At 37.0% G+C, this 23,032-nt stretch overlaps 1 protein-coding gene across 3 annotated transcripts in view; it reads right to left on the bottom strand.

Annotated features, from left to right (window-relative positions):
* The window catches only part of LOC150085004 (uncharacterized), a 234,710-nt gene that overhangs the window by 186,892 nt on the left and 24,786 nt on the right, over window positions 1–23,032 (bottom strand). For all 3 annotated transcript variants that reach the window (XM_090376729.1, XM_090376731.1, XM_090376730.1), the window contains exons 4-7: window positions 12,074–12,175; window positions 9,042–9,124; window positions 6,245–6,332; window positions 4,180–4,313 (exon numbers count right to left, since the gene is read on the bottom strand). In XM_090376729.1, the coding sequence (XP_090232855.1) occupies window positions 4,180–4,313; window positions 6,245–6,332; window positions 9,042–9,124; window positions 12,074–12,175 (407 nt within the window). The remainder of the gene's footprint in view (window positions 1–4,179; window positions 4,314–6,244; window positions 6,333–9,041; window positions 9,125–12,073; window positions 12,176–23,032) is intronic.

The following is a 23,032-nucleotide window of genomic DNA, read 5'->3' as shown; positions in this document are numbered from 1 at the left end:
ATGATGTTAGTCCTCCGTGTGCAGCCAAAACAGCTCGTACCCGGCAAGGCATGGATGCTACAAGATTTCTAAATGTGTCTTGTGGTATCCCCAGGGGCTCAAATCTGGTGAGTATGGGCTTGGCACACCAGGGTCCTGAGCTGGATATCATCTTTCTTGATGATTCCCTTCTACTTCTCTCTCTCTCTCTCTCTCTCTCTCTCTCTCTCAGGGTAATTGAGAATTTATTTATTTTTTTGCCTGGTGCAGAATAAGCCTCAGGCTTCTTGCACCATAAGGCCATTAATAATAATAATCTGGTATAAACACGTAACCAGCAGATCCTTTAACTCCTGTAAGGAGTTAAAGGATCTGCTGGTTGAGAAGCTGTGGTTGAGAAGCTGCAGATCGGAGTTGCTGTTCCAACACAAACCACAGATGCTTGATGGGATTGATGTCCGGGGAATTTGGAGGCCAGGGTAATACCTGGAAGTCTTCCTCTTGTTCTGCAAAACAGTCTCGAACAATCCGAGCAGTGTGGCATGGCACATTATCCTGCTGAAAGATGGCACTGCCAGAGGGGAATGCCATTGCCATGAAAGGGTCAAAATGATGTTTAGGTAGGTGGTAGACGTCAAAGTGCTGGCACATGGATGACTGGACCCATGGTATCCCAGAAGAACATTGCCCGAAGCATAACACTGCTGCCACCAGTTTGTTTTCGTCCCACAGTGCATCCAGGCACCATCACTTCCCCAGGTAAACAACGACGCACACTTACCCGGCTGTCCACATGGTGCAACAGGAAATACAATTCATTGGAGCAGACGACATTCTTCCAATCACTCAAGGTCCGGTTTCGATGCTCACGTGCCCATTGTAGGCCACTTGGCCCAATTTTGTTCCCATAAGGTAGTTTCTTGTGGACACTGTGCAGAGGGTGGTTGTTGTTGTTATTTGGTTTTTAGGAGCATAAGCAACTAAGACCATATTGCTCTGGGGATATGCGGTGGTCATTCCCTGACCTTTCCACATCCTCCGTATTTGGTGGCTCACGGGCTCGAACCACAGTCTAATCAAGAAGCATGTGCTACGCACTGCTGCTCCTGCCCACCTGGCTATGGAGGCACCTGCAGAGGGTGGTCATGTCTATGGAGAGTGTCCCCATAAAGAAGATTCTCCAAAATGTATCAACTGCAAGGGACGTGGTAGAGATTATAATCACTCTGTAAGGGATGTTAAGTACCCAGAATACTTGAAAGCAGTACAGCTTACGGACAGTAGAACAAAACATGAGTGATAATGGTTAATGGTTCAAATTCAGTGACAGAGTGGCTAATAAGAATCCAATTTTGGGTGATGTTATATATGAGGGTGTAAAAGTTATTCAGATAAATGGTCAACACTCAAGAGTGGCAATGGATGAGATTAGAATATCGGCATTTGAAAATAACTTTTGACATTATTTGCAAACCGGAACCCTTCCATTCTTTGCAGGTAGGAGGTGGGCCCATAAAGTTATGGGTTTTCCAACCTCGGCAAGAATTATTCATTCCCTTGAAAAACCTCCAAAAAAGAAATAGTTGTTTTAAATAATGATCTGGTGGTTACCAACATTACATGTCTGTGTACGGACACTGACCGGTTTAATGATCTCCACACCTTTCATAAGTTTTTATATTGCATCTGTTTACTGTCTGCCAACTGAGGACATACAATTGAGTCTCTATCGGATTCATGTACATTGAACTGTCCATTAATCATTTGTCAATGTGGAAACGGAAGATTTACGTGAATTGTTATTGTGTTGATTTTTATCAATTGTTATTGTGTTGATTTATGTTAATCAATGGTGATTTAGGTCAATTGCTATTGACAAGATATCAGCAGGTTTGGAATTTCTGTAGTTAAAATCTATTGTATGTAAACTAATTATATATTGTTTTCCGGATTCTCAGGAATTCTGAGCACATTTAAAACAAGTGTTGTATATATCTGTTTATATAATATACTGGCACGTCAGTAGCCAGGTGGGCAGGAGCAGCAGTGTGTAGCACACTCTTCTTGATTAGACCGAAGTTCGAGCCCATGACCACCAAATACGGAGGATGCGGAAAGGTCAGGGAATGACCACTGCATATCCCCGGAGCAATATGGCCTTAGTTGCTAATGCTCCTAAAAACCAAATAACAACAACATATAATAATTACTGTTTCTTGATGGACTGAGGATAATTTGTGGAATTTTCTCCACTAGTGATTCACTTTTCATTTTATTTAATTATTCGCTCTCTCCAAGTTCAGGGCAAGATACTGGTATTGCACTACCTCTGGTGGGTGCGGGACTTGTGCATTCGGCACAAACAGATAATGTAAACCTGGGCCTAGGGAAGGGCACCAGGTAGCAGCTGCCTTGTATCGGTGGTGGTATAATACCGCACACGTTTTACTAGTGCAGTATTATACTATATTACTCAATATATCTAACATTAGATTTCCATAATTGCACTGTCTGAATTTGCACCACTACGATGGCTATTATTAATTTGCCATGAAGCTTTACTATTATAATGACAGAGCAACACTATCTTACCAAATTGCAACCTGTTAGTGCCACTGTGGACAAATTACTACACTGTTCTTTGTGAATGTTAACAGCCATTCTACACCTGGTGGCACAAATCCAGATTCAGCAATTATGCATTTAAGATCTATTTCTTGAGCACATAATGTAAATTATGAAATACTCCTATGCCTAACACAGGAATATTTCACAATTTAAATTCTTTCCAACTAGTTTAAACAATATAAGGCCTCAAAAACCTGCAAAAAATTATTGTAATCACCCTTTATTTTCTGTATAGTAAACTAAAATACAGTGGATTCCGGTTATTTGGGCCACCGGTTAATCGAGGCAGCCGTTTATTTGGGGCAAATCTTAAAAAACAGAAACCAATTGAGGAAATAGCCAGGGTTTACTTTGCTTAATTGGGACAGCATGCCGTTTAATCGGGGCAGGAGACCGCAGCACTGGAGATTACCCTACGATTGTCTCCGACGGTACCATGTGGTTCGGTCGAAATTCGGAGGTCACAACCATAAAACAATTAGCAGTCACCTGTTTAATGGGCTTTTCTGTTAGTGAAATCTATCATAAACGGACAGTAAACTCGATCTTACTGAATTTGCGATAATACCGACAGCTGGAATTCTGTGGGTTATTATGGTGAAATGTGTTTACACTTCCACGAAATCTTCAATCATATAAAAAAAATTAATTTTCAGATCTTCTCTTCATTCCTATTTTTAAAGCTTTGTAACTCGTTACTCCGTTCTCACTTACAATTTGTGTGTGCCGTGTTTTGTTATTGATTGCTTAACTTTTTACTGTTTTAAATTTTAACCCCCACCCACAAATGTCAGTGAACAGAAATGTCAACTAGTTCGTATGTCCATATTACAGTACGTATTAATTATTCCGAATATCACGTATCTTTTAATTGGTAAGGTAATAAAGGCTAAATTTCTGCTTAAATATATCTTTGCTTTTATAGCCTGTGGATAATATTCCTCCTATTTTTGCTAATTAGAATCACTGTTTAATAGAATTAAACTTAAATTCACAAACGTGATCACAATGACCGGCGCTCACTGCACATCGTACAGTGAACAGTGCTTTACTATATTAAGTTCGTTGTAATGTGATTTGATTGTACAGTGAACCAATTGTAAAAAAAAAAGGGGGGGGGGGGGGTACATTGTATTTTTAACTGTTTACGTGAAACTTCGGATAATCGAGGCAGCTGCTTAATCGGGTCAAAATGCACTAGTCCCGATGTGTCCCAAATAACCAGAATGGACTAATAAAAAACATATCTTTTATTAAACATCTTTCTCACATTTAAATGAAAACATTTATTAAAAATTAATATTACTTTTGAAACTGAGTCTTACTGAATTCCAGTTTTATCTTCCTGAGTCACAATTTCTCATTTATCATAATACTCATTAATATATGAATAATAATGAAATTTCTAAAATTTTTTTATAGTTGATAAAAAAAAAAAAAAATTTGTCTTAGTCAAAACTATATTGCTTTATTTTTTCTGCTCCAATAGACTCAAAATTTAAACTACCAGAATACCTCAAACGTTTGCCCTACATATGATTTAAGTAAAATACAATCTAACAGATCATTTACCCAAGTCAATATCACTGAGATCTTCCTTTTCCTCCTCCTCATCTAAGTCATCATCCTCTTCTTGACTATTTACAGACGCAGCAGGCGTGCTATCATCATAAACATATCCAATAGCTGCTTTTTTCTCTGCTAACCTAAAAAGAAAAAAAAAAAGTAAATATTAAAATTCTTGTGCCACATTCAAGACACATTTTGTATACAATGTACTCACCTGATAATTCAACACTGTAATATAAAATTATACAGCAGTAGTTTTGTAAATATGTTGTGTGATAAATGAAAACGTAGTGATCCTATTTGTTATAATTTCTGCCACAGTTCAGCCACACAACTGTACATAGTGTGCCTGAATTAATACTGCAAACATAATTTGCAGTATTGATTATATATCATTATTCTGAGACACATAAACACTGGTGTTCAAAGAAAGTGCATCACCCCTTAAAATTGTAATTGTCGTCCGAATAACATAAGTATATGGCAATATTTCTTATAGATTGCATCAGATAAGATTGACAAGCGTAGGTGATGATGTAATATCACATCAGCTGTTACTTTCAGCTACATAAGCAAGTTCTGCAAGAGTTGCAGTCATTCCTTACTTGTGTCAGGATGGCAAGTTACATGCAGTTGGCGCCACGAAGAAAGAGTGCTATTGTTGCTTTACGTGAGAAAGGATGTTCTTACTGTCATATTGCTTATAGTGTGTCTTGTAATGAGTCGACAGTGAATAGATTTCTTTCAAAAACTCAAGAATACTGTTTCTGCAGATAGTAAAAAAGGAACCAGATGCAAACGAGTCTCTACGCCAAAACAGGACTGTGTTTTGAAGCTCTTATACCTTAAACTGTAAAGCTTCTTCGTCTGAGCTGAAAAGAGAATGGGAAGAACATACAAGAGTGGTAGCAAGTGCAGTAGCAGTCAGAAGAAGATGCCTCTTCAAAAATGGACTTGCAGCCCGTTGTCCTAAGAAGAAGCCCCTCCTCACACAAAAAATGAAAATTAATTTGGTGTAAGGAGCATGTCAAATCACCCCCGAGCAGTGGACGTCAGTTATTTTCTCGGATGAGAAGAAATTCAACCTGCAGGGCTCTGACGGGAGACAAAAGATTCGCCGTAGACGTGGTGAAGAATACCATCCAGACTGTATGGTGTCTACAGTGAAATTCCCTACCAGCCAAACAATATGCGGGTGCATTCCATATTGTGAGGTAGGTCACTGCAAATGTCAAAGGATCTTCCTTTTCCTGGCTATATTGGAAGGCAAATTGCTGCCAACCATTACAGACCATTTCAACCTGCCAATAACTGCATCTTTCAGGACAACTCTGCTCCTTGTCATCGGGCAAAAAGTGTAAGTAAGTAAGTACTTCTATAGTTACTTTAGTTTCATTTCTGCATTAGAGGTTTGACAGTAATGTGTTTACATTTGTTACAGGTGAAAAAATGGTTTGAAGAATGGTCCATTACAGCTGTTAGCTGGCCAGGAAACAGTCCGAACTTGAATCCTATAGAGAACTGTTGGAATCGTATGAAATCTGCAGTTGCCAGAAAGAAACCAAACACCCTTTGTAAACTTCAGGAAGCCATAATTTGTGTTTGGAACCACAAACTATCAGTTGATTATCTTCAGAAATTGATCTTGTCAATGCTGCAACTGTGTGCTGCTGTCATCAGGGCCAGAGGCAGTTCAACTAAATATTAGTTTGCACCTGGTGAACTTTTCATTTTGTTTTCCATTTAAAATGATGTTACAGGCAACAAGAGCAAATTGAGGGCTTCTGATAACATTTCAGCCATAATTGTCATGTTTACCAAAACTGTTGTATAAAAGCTGCAAATGCTCATTTTGGAATATTTTGAGAGCACCTGTCAAATATTACTTCGCTTTGCTTTAACTATTAATAAATATCTTTTGTTTATATTTCTATTTGTGATGCTAGTCATTAATGTAACGTACCATCGCAAAAAATGGTTAAAAATGTGAAATTCCTAGGTGATGCACTTTCTTTGAACACCATGGTAAATATGTTGAAGCACTAATATATACAAGATTAATGCTTACTTTTTCTTCTCTTCTTCACCACCAGGTTTTAAAAGTGGACCAAATCTCTCCTCCAGAAATATCTGATGAAGAAATTTCTCTTCAGATACTACAAAGGAAGAGAAGCAAAAATATCCATCCATCAATAAAATGTGATATTCAATAAGTATTTTCTTTAAATCCTAGCCAACTTATGCTATGCATGGTAACGTAACAATAAACTATGGGCCTTACCTAAACATAAATAACTTTTATATAACTTACAAACATGAGTGATGAGTATAATGAACAACTATATAGAGAAACAGAGTGGAGCAGTAAATCAGAATGGCTTATAATGAAGAATTTTATCTATCCAGATATTGGCTGGAACTTGTGGGTTGGTCACTCACAATAGTAGCAAGACTGGATTTATTGGATGACTATTTTCTCAAGCAGCATGTTACAGGCAACAAGAGGAAGCAATATTTTTGATCTGATTACCACCAATGATTCTTCATGCATTAAGAATCTGCATATAAAAGAACAACTAAGTGGCAGCGATCACAGTAAGTGCCATCAAGGGTAGAGAGAAGGGTTTTGCTTTCAAAAAAGTGACTAACAGTTTCAGATAGTTTTTAAATTCTACACAGTAGGACCAATTGATAATGTTACCAACAGCAATTCTAAATGGGAGGCATTCAATGAAATTTCAGAAGCTATTAGGCTATTCATACCAAAAAAGAAATACTGCTCAAGGCTTGGACCTAAATGGATGTCAGATGAACTAACGAGAATCGTGGCAGAGAATATACCAAATGAGACATGAGAATATATCTCAGTTTATATGCATATCACGAAAAACACATGGTATGCATATAAATAATCAGGTGACAGAAAACTACGGCAGATAAAAACTAGTCTGCAATCAAATCACAAAGACTACGTTACTTATGCAAACACTAGAAGGAAAGGATAAATCACGTCGGTCCACTCCATATCAAGGTTTAACTGATGATCCCATTCATGTTGCTGACAAACTGAATATAGATCTTTCCAATTTTATTAAGGAAGGCAGCAAGGCAAGCAGTAAACTCTTAACTATAACTGAGAGCATCTTCAGGTTGCTCTTACCAAGCCTTTCTTAGTAAGAGCAACCCTTTGTTCCCCTCATCAACCTTGTTGCCCTTCTCTGTACTTGTTCCAGAAGTTCTACATTCTTCCTAAAATGAGGCCTCCAGACCTGTACGCAGTACTAAAGGTGTGGCCTGACCATTGCCTTATACAAAGGGATAATCACCTCCTTATCCCTTCTAGCAAAATTCCTATATATCATTGACAAGATTCCATGAGCTGCACAGGCAGCATGTCTCCAATGCTCAGAAATCTGACTACCCAATTACCCCCAGGTCTTTTTCCTTCTCCACTACCCTGAGTGTAGTACCAAACAGTTGATATGTTACTCTGGGGTTACTGCTACCCACATGCAGTACTTTGCATTTGTCAATGTTAAACTTCAGTTGCCACCTCTCAGCCCATCCTCTCTAAATCCTGCTGCAGAAGTGTACTGTCATTATCTACCTGCCAACCTTCACATCATCTGCAAACTTGGACATACCTGATATACCTTCAACAATATCATTGATAAATATATAAAACAACAATGGGCCCAACACTGAACCCTGGAAGACTCTGCTAATAACATTAGTCCACGAAGAGCAGTGTCCATTGATTGCCACTCACTGTCTTCTCCCATCCCCTTATCCATAGCAGCAACTTGCCCTTAATACCATACTGCTCTAATTTGTACAGTAGTCGTCCATGTGCAAGTGTCAAAAGCTTTCCTGAAATCCAAATGTATGATATCAAAAATATCCTTTGCATCCAGTTCCTTTGTGACCACATCATAGTATCTAATCAAATTGGTCAGACAAGATTCCCCTTAACAAACCCATGTTATGTCTAAATTATTACCGCTTTCTTGTCTAGATGATCCTGCAATGCATCTTTAACCAGCAACTCCATTATTTTCCTTAGAACAGAAGTCAAACTAACAGGTCTGTAATTACTCGTGTCATGCATGGCTAATGGTTTGCTTACTTCCTTTGCTGCCTCCGTCTTTCTTATGTTTAACTTCAACAATTTCTCCTTCACTTTGCTCTCAATTATTACAAAATTATTTAGCTCCCTGTTAGAGTTTAATAAACTTTTAGCCTCTACTTCTCTACAGAATTCCTCATGTGTGAATGTAGATGCAAAATCCTCATTCCGTTTGTCAGCTACCTGAGCAGGATCATCAACAGTCGAACCATCGATATCAAGTGGACCAATCCATTTCATCCCCTTCGTTCTAGAGTTTACATAAGTAAAGAAGTCTTTGCTATTTTTCTTTGCATCCTTTGCCAAAGATTTCCTGTAATCTACCTTTGCTTGCCTAACTCGATTACAGACTAGCATCCATCTACCACAGGCTTCTGTGTCACCTGATAATTCATATGAATCCCATGCATTTTTCTTCTCTGCCACGAAGCTCACCTGACATCCATTTAGGCTTAAACACTGAACAGTATTTCTTAGTTGGTATGAAAAGCCTAGTAACTTCCAAGATTAATTCCTTGAATCTTCCCATTTAGAATCTGCTGTTTATATTTATATAGATCTGCACATGATTTTGCAGCAATCTGAACATTTAACAGATAAGAAAACTAAGCCAAAGTGAATTGCTCAGAACAGACAGTTTTGACAAGCTAAATGCACTTAGCAGTTGCCCATCTGTCAGTTAAATTAGTATATTAAAATAAATCATTTAAGGCTGCATGAAAATATTTATTTCACTTACCTCCTAAAAAATCATTTTCTACAAGAGTACGATATCTTTCATAGTTTGCTTGCCGGTCTTCAATAATTTCATCTGCTGTCATTCTTAAAGCAAAAAACCAGTACTAATTACACATTGTAAGAAAGTTCATAATCAGATTTGAAAATAAATGGCTTGAAAAATAAATTTAAAAGTTGCCATCCGATTTTTCTTACCTGAAGCAGAGAAAAATGTCCATGGACTTCCATTTTTAATGACCAAATATATACTTTGTGACACTGAAATTGCAGGAACTGACTTAAGGGTCAAGGAGATTGTAGAGAAAGTAGATATCAGGTTTGCCACTGAGTGGCAACTCAGTGACTTTAATAGAGTCATTCAGCCTTCAAGAGGCTGGACAGTCATTTCGTTGTGTATCAGAACATGTTGGCATGACAATATCATAGTGAATGAACGTTGGCAACAGTGGCTGTGGGAAGGTACAACTGCTTATCAAATGGGTAGTGGAACACATAGGCAGCCTACAGAACAGTAGGATAGTCTTATCCACCAACAGGTTTAACACTGCACTTAGTCATACTGGTTACTGTAACAAGCTGACATCAGCTGGCTATCACCCCATTACCCACCAACCCACTGCTCACTGACAGGTAGAAAAGGGGACCACCATGCAAACCAGCTCTCACGTCAATTACTCCTGAACTCCGTCCATCATCAACAGCATCTGGAATAGTGCCACACACAGGCCACATGGGATACAGAATAGTGTCAAGTGGTCTTCAGTGATGAATCTCACTTCTGCTTAGAGCCAGTTGATCACATGGCAATGAAGTGGTGTACACAAGAATCCTAGAGCCACTGTTGAATGCCATACTGCATGCTCTGCTAGTGTTATGGTGTGGGGAATAATTCATTTTGATAGTCAATCATCATTAGTCAATCAACATCAATCTAACTGCTATGTCAACAAAATTCTGGAACTTGTCATTCTCCCCTTTCTTACTGGCATGCCTGATGCCATTTTTCAGCAGGACAATGCCCAAACACATACCACAGGAGTTTTCTTTGGGTGTCTTTGTGGTGTGGGCATACTGTCTTGACCAATCAAGGCCCTCAGATTTTTCTCCATTGAACACATGTGGACCATGATTGGACATCATCTACAGAGCCCGCCCACAGCCAGCACAGACCATCCCCAATGTTCTGCGGGATCAGACACAAGAGACTTGGTGTGAAATACCACAGGAGGCTATTCAACACCTGTACAACTCAGTGCCAAGGTGCTTAGCTGAAACTTTTATCACGTGTTTCTTAACTCCTTGGCTATCACTAATCTACATATCCTCTCTGTATTCCCGTTCCTTCGGAGTGGGTGCTGCAATTTAAATGTCACAGAGTGTATTTTGAATGCATCAAAGGTATTTGTATAAGTGTTATTATTCTAAAGATTTATTATAGGCCTAAACAAATCTTCAATGAAATAAATCTGGTCTAGAAGATGCCAAACATTATTTTCATCATGAAGGAAAATAAGAACTCACTAGGTCATAAAAATAAATAAAGTCATTAAAGAATCAACTTGTTAGGAGGCAATGCTGCTTGGGATTTCAAGTTGAAATTGCACTTATCACTAACAAGAATCAAAGAGCTTTAAAAGACTTTAGCCCTGTAGTTTAGAGATTAAACAGAAAACTCAGGTTACTAAGGCCTATTTCCAAACTGGTTCTGCAGCCATTTCTGTTACCTCAGCAAGAATGACTTTGCTTTGAAAGCATTGTAGATCATTAGCAATGCTCTGGGCCACCCAAATAATCTTGATGAGATAAACTAGTGATAAGATGGTGGAAATGAAACCCATATTTCCCAAAATACCGAATCAATCATAGAGCCCATGTACCAGAATACGACTGCTGATATCAAGCAATACTACTTGTACCTCATGATCACATTTGCTAAATGCTTGATGCTGATGGAGAAAAAGAGCCCACTTTCAGGAAATTTTGGAAACACTTCTATGTCAAGAACACAGAAGACAGTGTGGTTACCTCCTGTAATGAAGTAAATTAGTGCTGTATGACTGCTACATGAAGGAGGTTATGGCATGAATGTATAAGTTGAAATTGCCAATTTCCATGGATTGCAAGTGAAGATATTAAAAAAAAAAATGTAGGAAGGATTGTTGTCCTCTGCAACCTGTTAACTTTGGAATTAGAGCCCTGTGAGGCTGAAGAAATGTGGATAGTACATTCTGAAAATCTAAATATTCAAGACCTAGTTCAAATGAGAGAATTTAAGGACCTCAGAGGAGGTGCGCAAATTCTCTACTTAATGAAGATAGAGAAAAATAAATTAAAAACTTCAACACTGATGGATTTCTACAAGTACTGGAAAGCAATGGAGGAGTTTACAGATGAGTAACTGAATGCTCAGAAATCTTCCTTGTAGCAAAGAGTGGTTTCTGGAAGACTAGTGTGCAGTCAACTCTAGGTTGCTTTTGCAAGAAGAAAGATTGTCTCCAGGAATTCACAGTTATCAACTTCTAGAATTCAAGTTCCTGGTATGTAGATAAGGTGAAAACTGATATATACATAGCGTACATTTAAATCAATAATAACATTGTCATTAAATTAGTTATAGGCCTGACATAGCCAAATGGTCAGGAGCAATAGTGCAGTAGCACACGCTCTTTGAGTGGATCGGGGGGTGGGTGGGGGGGTGTTCAAGCCCATGACTGCTAAATACTATTAACATTTGATTGATTGATTGATTGTAAACTGATAAATTGATTGATTTATTGTAAACTCCACTGACCTGGTGGTCATGCTGGAATATAAACAAGAACATTATCGGTGTTTATTTATCTGAAAAAAAAGTTTAATGCTCAAGTTTGACTTCCCTGGAACCAACTGTTACTATAATATGCAAGCCTATTGCTCCATATCCACCGCACTTTTAAGGAACCAATTAATGATAGATATTGAGGCCCACTGTATTCTATAACTGGTTATATTTTTCATAACAGTTAATCAATTGATTTAGTTTGTAGAACTTACTTAGGTGGTTCTGGTGGACTCTGATATTCAGGAATGATATCCAGATGAGCTCGAACGTCAAACCTATCTATTAAGTTATCAGGATGTCCTTGCCAAGGCATCCTAAAATAATTAAAAAGTGATAAGCCTGAGAAGACATGGATCTAATTTTATATTAAAAAAGACATTTTTTACATAGTATTTCTTAAACTCTGCATGGTAATTGGTAAAAATAAATAAATTAATTAATAAACAAATAAACTAATAAACCTAAAAATTAACAAAGAAATTCTTATCTTTATACGATTCTTGTCAAAAAGTCAACAAAATGTAAATTAGCAGAGAATAAAAATGGTGCAAAAACAAACTATTTATTCTATATTTGCAATGTCGATTAGATAAGCCTATCATAATCATACTGATATCACAGTGTCAACAGTTTAAAGTAAGTCCCAATTCTTGATGCTAAATAAAGTGGCCAGCCAAAATCAGTCACAAGATACCTTAAAGATCTTAAATCATCAGAATGAACATTAATTTCTATAACACAAAGAGTTAGAGAAAAAGTAGTGTTAGATAAAATGTAGCTATCCTCAAATTTAAAGACTTATAACATGGCTATTTATGAATATTTCTTATGAATTCTGTTGAAAGAAGTGATACTATGCTCACCTTAAAAACATAACATCATAATTTGAAAATTTCTGCATTAACCTACTACCTTCAAGACACTTTAGTCCCTCTGGTGACAAAAACCAAATTTATCCTTTGAGCTTATTCTTACATTAGAGGCAACACCACTATCCACGAATCAACCTAAATTGCTAATACTGTTTTAGCATAAATAGTTCCACAACCATTACTATTTTACTGTGTATTTACAGTATTAGCATTAGGGATTAAATATACACAACTTTTGTTATCCATTCAAGTTATTGTACAAGTAAGGCATAGCCTTAATATATACAGCAACAAGCAAACTAGGTTTGCTACTTAGTGCATCGATCTCATACATGGAAGCACTTTGTCAGGAACTGCATTGGTATTGCACACACTAAATAAAAAGAAATACAAATAAATAGCAATATACTTTTCCATTGGAGCAGCACTCTCTTATTTAGAGCAGTGAAAAAAGCAATGCAACTTGTGGTAGTGCTTCCAGAATACAAGAACAAAACACTAAGAAGGAAATAGTTTGCTCATTGCCTATGTATACAATGAAGCTATGCCCTACTTGTACAATGAAGTTTTATAATTCCCATGGAATGAGTGTTTGTCTAAATTATTCAAACTTATACATTTAACTAAAGTTTTTTCCTTTCATATTTTGCATTTTTTGGCATTGGTGCCCACTCAGACTCAAAAGATATGTCTGAAATTTTAGTCTTAAAACAGCTGTCACAACAGTACCTTGTTTTCAACAGATTGCAGATTCCTTCTCTAGCAATTTAGGTCAACTTTTTGCATACAACTTTCAAATTATTGCAATGCCTGCAGTGAAATATAACGACACAATCTTTACCACTTTATAAAATATTATATTCATAATAATAAATTTTTTTTTATTTATTCCCTATACAAGCAAATTCATGGTATATGCCACCTCAATATTTATAACTTATAATAAAGCCAGGAATAGGTATTTCTAGTAAATTCATTTTCCTAGTCAACAGTACCACAAGAACTAGAGAAATAAAATATATCTTAAGATTTTTTGAATCAATCTGAATACTAATATTCATAACTTTTCATAAACAGTAACCAATGGAAACTTTTTAAAATTTTCTTTTATCATCAAATATAGCATGGGTTGCAAATATAAATGCCATATTCTGAGAAATAAAAATAGTCTACAATGTAAATAATGCAACTATTCACAAATATGACATCACAAGCATTTTAAATTGTGTCATTAGAGAGCAAGACTCTTTAAACAATTTTTGAAATGCTCTCAATGCAGCCTGCGTTTGATTATTTCCCTTCCTAATTTTTTAGACATGTTCACAAATGTATAAAGCAAATGTGTCTTCACCTTGTTCATTCGTACATAACAACTCAACTAGTAATGCGACAGATGTCAATGAAATTTCATATTTGGGTCTTTTAGAAAGATATGTGAAACCAAATCTTTCTAAAAAAAATTTAAACCTGAATTAAAATTTTTGAACTTAGCCAAATTTAAAACTGAATCACTAAAAAGAAATTTTACTCCACCCCTCTCAATAAAATTTTGAGTTCTCTTATATAAATAGAAACATTTTTTGAATATATGACCATTAATCAATAAGAAAATGCCAGATTAGCACCAAATTTTCAGAGAATGTTCTGCTAGTCCCTAGGAGCATTTCGGGACAAATTCCAATTCAAGTTGTGATGAATTTGCAAATTAGCAATTACCCCACTACAGAAACCTATATTAGTTTCAGATGTTCAAATATTACTCAGCAGAAAAAGTGGGATTCACACCAAAGTTTTAGTAAATGTTTTATCACTTCCTAGGAAGCTTTTAAGACCAATTACAATTCCACAGCCCCTGCACCCCCCCAACCCCAAATAGAAATCTATACAAATGGAAGTATATTTTGGGCATTATTTAAGAAGGAAAAAACAAATAGACACTAAATTTTAATGTTTGTTGGCCTCTGAGGAAGTTTTATGACCAATTCCAATTTTTTAGTACTTGCACCACCACTTTTCCCTACAGAAACAATGTGATAAATTGAAAACAGCAGCTCTGATTCTTTTCTTCAGAAGTTTGGCACTTATTTAAAATATTCTTCCAGACCTTCTATACCAAATGTCATATCAACTGGTTAACCCACGTCCCCTGTGCATATTATAGTGATAGGCATAGTCCAATGATTAGTAATCAATTATCTCAATGATCAAAATAATTGATTGTTGAAAATAACAGGTTAAACACTCAGATCCCCCCCCCTCACCCAAGTGGTTTGAAGCAGTATTTCCAAATCAAGCTTGATTTTCATTTATGTTATTTCATAATTGAAAATACATAATCAAATCTTTGTATTCACATACTCCCTGTCCCAGTTATTTCCTCTATTAGCCAGTGCTTTCTTATACTCAGCCTTGGCTTCCTTAATCTTATCTGTGGTACTATTACAGTTCAACTTGTGGCTGTTGTAGACTTCAGTATTTTTCACCACTCTACAACTTTCCAATGCTATCTTTTTCTGCCCTATTAGACTGGATAGCTCCATATTCGTCCTCCTCGTGCTATCTTTTCTTTAAAGCAATTGATCATTTCAATTATTTATCATAATTGATTATTTTGATATGTTGCATGTCCTTCATTTCTATCTAAACGTCCCTGGTTTGCACTCACAATCACTTTCTCCAAAATTTTCCATATCACTGAAGTCAGACTAACAGGTCTGCAATTACCAGCTTCACTCTTAGAGTCACCTTTATATACTGGCAATATGTTCACAATTCTCCAATCCAAAGAAATCTCTCTCTCAAGTCCAATGACCCTCATAATTAACTTCAATGGTTCAATACACTTTCTGGCTACCTCCCTCAAAATTACTGGATATACACCATCACACCATTTTGCTTATTGGATGCTTGAAGTGGTGAAACCTATATTTAGTTTATAGAGCAAAGTTTCTGATATTCCCCTTTCCCCTTCAACCCATGCATGATACTTCTAGTACTAATACAACTAATAATACAATATTATAATATAATACTAATATGTACTAACACTAGGTAATAAATGACTCTCGTCAACCAGTGCAATATCATCACTTTGTTTATTGGAGGCTTGAAGTGGAGAAACCTATGTTTAATCACAAGAGCAAAGTTTCTGGCATCCCCTCCCTCCCCATCTCCTTCAACCCATACATGGTACTAAGTACTATAGGTTTTCATACCTTTTGTATTTGAGGGTTCATAAAAAAATAAAATAAAATAAAAATAAAAATTCAGGAGCCTTCCTCAAAACATTTTCTACAGTCATCTGTAATTTCAATATCACTAATTTCTCCTCAACATGAAAGGTCTTTTGCCAGTAAAGATTGATGCAAAGTACCTATGCAATTCATCAGCAACACCAGCTGGGTTATCTAAGGCTTTCCCCATGCCCAGTACACAAGGGTCCAATCTGATTCCTTTTCTTCTTTGTATTCACATATGTGAAAAACTCCCTGTACCCATTATTTGCTCTATTAGCCAGTGCTTTCTCATACTCAACCTTGGCCTCCCCAACTTTAACTGTGGTACTATTACAGATCACCTTGTAGTTGTAGGTTTCAGTAATTTTCACCATTCTGTAACTTTCCCGTGACTGGCCAGCTCCGTATTCTTCCATCTCGGCATCCTCCTCCTCATGGTATATTTTCTTTAAAGCAATAAACAAAGACATGCATTCATAGCTTTCTTTACTGCTTTAAAGGTATTCTATAATTCTAATGTATCCACCCATCTGAAATCTGCCCAATTCATAGATGCCATGTAGCAGCACAAATTGCCACAGTTCCCTTTTCTGAAATTAAAACCCATACCTTTAACTGCCATAACATCTTTCTTCATCTTCTTCTTCCAACTAACAACTGTGTAATCACTGTCTCCAATGGTTCCAGTACTGTAAGTCCTATGATGTCATCTGATTTGTGAGTAATGATGAGGTCTAAGATTATTCTTACTCCCTAGTATTTCTCTAACATGCTGGTACAAATAATGAGCACTTAGTTTATTTAAAAATTTAGTTCCCCATGCTGAGTTTCCCTCCTCCCACTTATTCCAATTAGGGACAGATTGAAGTAACCCATTACAAGGCATTCACACTTGCTTGCCAATTCCAACCATAGAGACTCTTGTCATACTCTTCACAATCCTCTGGTCTATAGATTACTCCCATTCTCATTATACCTTTGCTTTCAACTAACTTACACCACACAAATTCTATACTGGCAAACATAACTTCTGACTCAGCAAAAGTGCTTTCCACATGCTGGCTGCATTTGATAAGAAGCATGACCCCACCACCCCTTCTATCTTCCCTATCTTTGCTATATACATTATACATACCATAGTGGAATTCATCATCCCCAATTTCTGGGTGACACCATGTTTCTGTTAGCTCTATTATGTCAACATTTCTTCCATAGTTTACTACCCTAACACACCTCTTTAAGCTTGTTGCAGTAGCTTGAACTGCCCACTCATTCAAAACATTGCCACTTTCAGAACACCTTGCAACAAAAAGATTTCATGAAATGTGTGCAAGCATTACTTTGACCCATATCATGAGATAAATGCATGTCTGTATTACCCCTAACTAGCAGTTAGGGGTAATACACACATGTATTTTTCTCATGATATGGGTTTTACCAATATCATTGAGGATATTTACCAATATCGTCAATGATATTGGTAAATATCCTTGCAACACCTTTGTTCAAATAAATGCCATCTTTACAAAATGGATTCCTTCTACCTAGAAGTTTAAGTTATGCCAATAAAAATTCCCCCACCCAACCAACTCTGTAGTACCACACTGACAATGGTAGAGAATCAAACGGACCTGGGGGTGGGGGGGGGTAATTGTGCAGGCAGATATGAAGTTTTCTGAGCAGTGCAGATGATGTGCAAGAGTAGTTCATGGTGTCTTGTCAATGATATACAGGAATTTTTTTAGCAGGGATAAGGAGATGATTATCCCCTTGTATAAGGCAATGGTCAGGCCACACCTTGAGTACTGTATACAGGTCTGGAGGCCTCATTTTAAGAAGGATGTAGAGCTGTTGGAACGAGTACAGAGAAAGGCAACAAGATTATTGAATGGAACAAAGGGTTGTTCTTACAAAAAAAGGCTTAAGTTTTGCAAATTACAGCGTCTGGAGACTAGGCACCTGCGAGGTGATCTGATTGAGGTGTATAAAGCCTTGAATGGTTTGAGCATGCTCAATGCAGATGGGATTCTTCCTCTTGCTCAGAATAATCGCCTGAGAGGGCATAAATTCAAATTGGGGAAAGACGGTTGTAGAAGAAATGTGTGGAGGTTTGTCTTTAGCCAGCAGGTGGTTGATTGCTGGAACAAACTTCCATCTGTCGTTGTAGAAGTTGATAGCTTAAATAGATTCAAGGCAGAAAGAACTTGACAAACATTTGGAGCAAGTGGATAGGTAAAATAAGGGGGTTTTTTTGGCTCATGCTATATAATCTTGCTTTCTTGCATCATGTGCCTTTGCTAATGCTAAAGGCTTGCAGGAGTCCCTTAAGTCTTTGTTAATCCACAAGATTTTCAACAAATCACTATTGCTTCTAGGGAGATGACAGACATATGCACATTCTGACCTAATCTGTGGCATTTTTAAGCACAGTCCTATATTAATTAGTCAATTCGATTTGGTATATAGGGTGGTGGGGTAATGCTTCTTATCAGAAGCAGCCTGAGTGCGACGATAGCTTTCCCGGATTCAGACATTTCACATGCTAGTATAGAGTCTGTATGGTGTGAGATAGTTGGAAACAAAGGTATAATGCGAATAGGAGTAATCTACAGACCAGGTGATTGTGAAGATTATGACAAAAGCCTCTACATGCAAATGGAATGGGCAAGTAAACATCAATGCCTTATTATGGGTGATTTCAATTTGCCTCTAATTGATTGGATGTTATAAATTACTGGAATAAGTTGCCTTCATTGGTGGTAGAGGCCGACAGTTTGGGGAAATTCAAAGGTCATCTGGATAGTACTTTCGGGTAAGGGAAGCGCATAGGATGATAGGTTTAATTTCCTTTTTTTTTTTTATTAATTATTATTATTTAGTTATTTATTTTATTTTATTATTTTATCATTGTTTTGTTCGGATTTTTTTTTTTTTTTTTTTTTTGGCTGGTGCAGCATAAGCCATAGGCTTTCTTGCACCATGCGGCCGTTACTAATACTATAGAATTTCATTTCTTAAATTAAGTGTTAAAAATTCTCAAGTAATGCCTTTCACATAACATATAAAAGCATCATTCCTAACCCACTTATCTCAGCTGTTTGTATTAGTAATAGTAAAGGCATGTGATGTAAAGAAGCAAGCTTATGTAGCATCAGCCAAAAAAAAATTCACACATCCATCTAAACCTTCTTTCTAAACATTTGTCCAGTTCCTCCTTGAATTTATTTAAGCTATCAACTTCCACAATAACAGATGGAAGTTTGTTCCAGCAATTAACCACCCTCTCGCTAAAGGCAAATTTCTGCATGTCTATTCTACAACTGTCTTTCCTCAATTTGAATTCATGCCCCCCTCAGGTTCGTAATTGGAGCAAAAGAAAGAATCCCATCAGAATTGAGCCTGCTCAATCCATTCGAGGCGTTATACACCTCAATCAGATCACCTCGCAGGTGCCTAGTCTCCAGAAGCTGCAATTTGCAGACTTTAAGCCTTTCTGGGTAAGAGGACCCCTTAGTTCCCCTCACTAATCTTGTTACCCTTTTCTATACTCATTCAAGCAACTCTACATCCTTCCTAAAATGAGGTCTCCAGACCTGTACATAGTACTCAAGGCGTGGCCTGACCATTGCCTTATACAAAAAGATAATTACCTCCTTTTCCCTACTAGGAAAATTCATGTATATCATTAACAATATCCCATGATCTGCTCTGACAGCCTGTATGCACAAATACTCCCAGGTCTTTTTCATTTTCTACCACCCTAACTGTAGTACCACACAGTTAGTATATTTCTGTGGAGTTACTTCTACCCATATGCAGTACTTTACATTTGTCAATGTTAAACCTCAGATTCCACTGATCAGCCCATCTTTTTTAGAACCTGTTGCAGTAGCAGACTGCCATCAATAACCCTGCCAACCTTTGTATCATCTGCAAACTTCAACATTAAGCCTAACATACCTTCATCAATATCACTGATAAATATACAAAACAACTGTGGGTCCAACACTGAACCTTAAGGGACCCCACTAATAATAACCACGAAGAGCAACATCCATTGATTGCCACTCTGTCTTCTCCCACTCGACCACCCTTTATCCATTGTAGTAACTGGTCCTTAATACCATACTGCTCCAATTTGTACAGTAGTTTTCCATGTGCAACAGTGTCCTGCAATCATAGTATCCAATCAAATTTGTCAGACAAGACCTTCCCTTAACCCATGCTGTGTCTGAATTATTACTGCAGCCTTGTCTAGATGATCCCGCAATGCATCTTTAATCAGTGACACCATTATTTTCAGGAACAGAAGTTAAACTAACTGGTCTGTAATTACTCATTCACCCTCAGATCCCCCTTTGTGAATTGGGGATACATTTGCTCATCTCCAGTCCGTAGGGACTTCCTGAGTCCAAGGATGCTTTCATAATTATGACTAAGGGTTTGCTTACTTCCTTTGACACCTCCTTTAATATAACTGGATAGATCCCATCCACCCCAGGTGCCTTTCTTATGTTTAACTTCAACAATTTCTCCTCCACTTTGCTCTCAGTTATTACAAAATCATTAAGCACCCTGCTACAATTTGATAACCTTCTGCCATTTTCAAACCTTACTAACTCCTCATGTGTGAATGTAGATGCAAAATACTCATTCATTATATTGCTGGTAACATAAGTATCATAAAGTAACTTGAAGGTTTCAATAGAATTAGACTGATTTTTCAGAGGATAAATTTTAAGAGCTATTACAAACAACCATTATCCCCATGTTATGCCTGCTGACAGATTAAAAGCACATTTTTTTCCCTTTTTTTTTAATCATTGCATTTAATCTGTATTAATAGTGTCAGTTATGTAGGGTGGGATTTTGAGTTTTTGCTGTAAAGTGCAGAAAAGCTTTCTGTGAAACATCACAGTACAGTGTGAAATATAGTATGCATGTGTATGAATAAACTCTTTATACCATAATGGCTACTTATGAACCCACAGGCCAAATTAGAGGCAGAGCAAAAACAAAATACATGAAAAGAATGAATTTACAGTTTTCTGGTACTTGGCACTCAAAATTGGTTGCACAAAAAAGCTATGAGTGAATCTGCACTAACGGAGAGTTTATTTTTATTTTTTTTTTTATTAGGGAATAATGCTCTTTAACTATATAATTATTGCTAATTAGAATTACAGCCAAGAAGGCATCAGTTACTGTATAGCAATAATAATCATTAAGTAGATAGATGGCAAAGCATCTTTAATTTAAGTAACTCACCTTGGAAAATCTGCATTGCTAAATTTGGTCTCATGGAAATATCAAAATTGATGATGGAGAAAAAAAAGAAAAACAAAAAGAGAAAAAAAAAAAAAAAAAAGAAAAGAAAAGGGTAACTATTAAAACAGCATTATTTATTCTGAAAAGCATTCCAGATAAGTGTCAAATTTAAAAAAATAAAATAAAAGAACTGTGCAATTAAGCCTGCATTGGCAAGAAGCCTACTCATTTCAAAGCCATGCTTTGTTTTTGATTGGGTCTTAATTGTGTGCACAATAAAAATAGAAGTTACACAGGTGTTCGAAGAAAGTGCATCACCTACGAATTTCACATTTCTAACCCTTTTTCGTAATGATATGTTACATTAATGACTAGCATCACAAATAGAAATATAAACAACAGATATTTATTAATAGTTAAGGCAAAGCTATGTAATATTTGCCAGGTGCTCTCAAAATATTCCAAAATGAGCATTTGCAACCATTATACATTTTGGTAAACACAAAAATTATGGCTGAAATGTTATCAGACCCCTCAATTTGCTTCAAGTTTATCATTTTAAATGGAAAACAAAATGAAAGAAAGTTCATTAGGTGAAAATTAATAAATAGTTGAACCACCTCTGGCCCTGATGACAGCAGCACACCGTCGAGGCACATTGACAAGATCAATTTCTGAAGATAATAAACTGATGGTTTGTGGTTCCAAACACAAATTATGGCTTTTTGAAGTTCATGAAGGGTCTTTGGTTTCTTTATGGCAACTGCTGATTCCACACGATGCCAGGTTTCAGGTTCGGGTTGTTTCCTGGCCAGCTAACAGTTGTAATGGACTGTTCTTCAAACCATTTTTTCACCTGTAACAAATGTAAACACATTACTGTCAAACCTCTAATGCAGAAATGAAGCTAAAGTAACTACAGAAGTGCCTGCTTACACTTTTTGCCCAAAGACAAGGAACAGAGTCATCCTGAAAGATGCAGTTACCTGGCAGGTTGAAATGGTCTGTAATGGTTGGCAGCAATTTGCCTTCCAATATAGCCAGGAAAAGGAAGATCCAATGGCATTTACAGAACCTTTTATAAACTGCAGGTGACCTCTTCCATAATACGAAATGCACCCCGCTATCAGTTGGCTGGTAGGGAATTTCACTGTGACAGCATACAGTCTGGATGGTATTCTTCACCATTTCTACGGCAAATCGTTTGTCTCCCATCAGAGCCATGCAGGTTGAATTTCTTCTCATCCGAGAAAATAACTTACTTCTACTGCTCGGGGGGGTCCATTTGACATGCTCCTTACACCAAATTAATTTTCATTTATTGTGTGAGGAGGGGCTTCTTCTTAGGACGACAGGCTACAAGTCCATTTTTGAAGAGGCATCTTCAGATTGTTATGCACTTGTTACCACTCCTGTATGTTCTTTCCATTCTCTTTTCAGCTCAGACGAAGAAGCTTTACGGTTTTTAAGGCATAAGTACTTCAAAATGCAGTACTCTTTTGGCATAGAGACTTGTTTGCGTCCGGTTCCTTTTTTCTTATCAGCAGAACCAGTATTCTTGAATTTGGAAAGAAACCTACTCACTGTCGACTGATTACAAGACACTCTATAAGCAATATGACGAGAAGAACATCCTTTCTCGTGTAAAGCAACAATAGCACTCTTTCTTTGTGGCATCAACTGCACGTAGCTCGTCATTCTTACACAAGCAAGGAATGACTAGAACTCTTGCAGAGTGTGCTTATATAGCTGAAAGTAACAGCTGATGCAATATTACGTCATCACCTATGCAAGT

Source organism: Mastigoproctus giganteus, chromosome 6, assembly GCF_048544385.1.
Source record: "Mastigoproctus giganteus isolate SK-2022 chromosome 6, ASM4854438v1, whole genome shotgun sequence".
NCBI classification, from domain to species: Eukaryota; Metazoa; Arthropoda; class Arachnida; order Uropygi; family Thelyphonidae; genus Mastigoproctus; species Mastigoproctus giganteus.
This window is presented reverse-complemented; position numbering and strand designations above follow the sequence as displayed.